At 57.2% G+C, this 894-nt stretch overlaps 1 protein-coding gene across 2 annotated transcripts in view; it reads left to right on the forward strand.

Moving 5' to 3' along the window:
- ARHGEF11 (Rho guanine nucleotide exchange factor 11) overlaps positions 1 to 894 on the forward strand; it is a 114,120-nt gene that overhangs the window by 108,920 nt on the left and 4,306 nt on the right. For both annotated transcript variants that reach the window (XM_007457864.1, XM_007457865.1), the window contains one exon: positions 180 to 536. In XM_007457864.1, the coding sequence (XP_007457926.1) occupies positions 180 to 536 (357 nt within the window). The remainder of the gene's footprint in view (positions 1 to 179; positions 537 to 894) is intronic.

Consider the following 894-nt stretch of genomic DNA (forward strand, 5'->3'; position numbering starts at 1 on the left):
ACCCACCCACCCAGCTGGTTGGCCAGAGTCCCCCAGCTCCACCCTGTGCCTGAAGCAGTTTCACCAAGATGGCTGTGGGAGAGGGGAGCGGTGGCCCTCCTGCCACCTCTGCACCCTCCCCCGACTGGCGAGGTGTGTAGGCCTGTTTCCAGGATGCCATCGCCCTGTTTCCCCTCCAGTGGAGAACCTGCGGCACCTGATCCTGTGGAGCCTGCTGCCAGGTCGCCCCATGGACCCACAGACTTCTGGGGAGCCCGAGGACGACCTGACACCTACACCTTCCGTCATCAGCATCACTTCTCACCCCTGGGACCCAGGCTCCCCAGGGCGAGCTCCCGCTGGGGGTGAAGGGGACAACGCCCGGCTCTCAGGGCCAGAGCGGGGCCAGCAGGAGGACATGGCTCTCTGTTCTCTGGAGCACCTGCCCCCAAGGACCAGAAATTCTGGGATCTGGGAATCTCCTGAGCTGGACAGGAATCCAGAGGAAGAAGCTTCGAGCACAGAGGCAACAGGAAGTTACAAAGTTGTGAGAAAAGGTAAAATAAATTGGGGTGTCCACTGGGGAGACACATGCCCAATTTTGCTAGGGTAGCGTTGAGTCTTCCAGATGGATACTTCCTTCCCCGCCTCTATCCTGCGAACCATGTGTGCAGAGGCTCGTCCGGGTCCTGGGGGAACGAGACATGTTGCTCTCATGCAAAGGCTTTGGGGTCGGACAGCTGAGGTGCAGAGTCCTAGCTCCGTCACTTAGTACCCGTGTGACCTTAGGCAAAAATCTGAATCACCTCTGGACTTCATTCTACAATATAAGGATATTACTACTGCTTGGCACAAATCAACTGTCAATAAAAGTTTCTGCTAGCGTTTCCCACCGCTCTTCCAGTTCTAAGGCAA

This window comes from Lipotes vexillifer, unplaced genomic scaffold (assembly GCF_000442215.2).
Source record: "Lipotes vexillifer unplaced genomic scaffold, Lipotes_vexillifer_v1.1 scaffold238, whole genome shotgun sequence".
In the NCBI taxonomy this organism is placed as follows: Eukaryota; Metazoa; Chordata; class Mammalia; order Artiodactyla; family Lipotidae; genus Lipotes; species Lipotes vexillifer.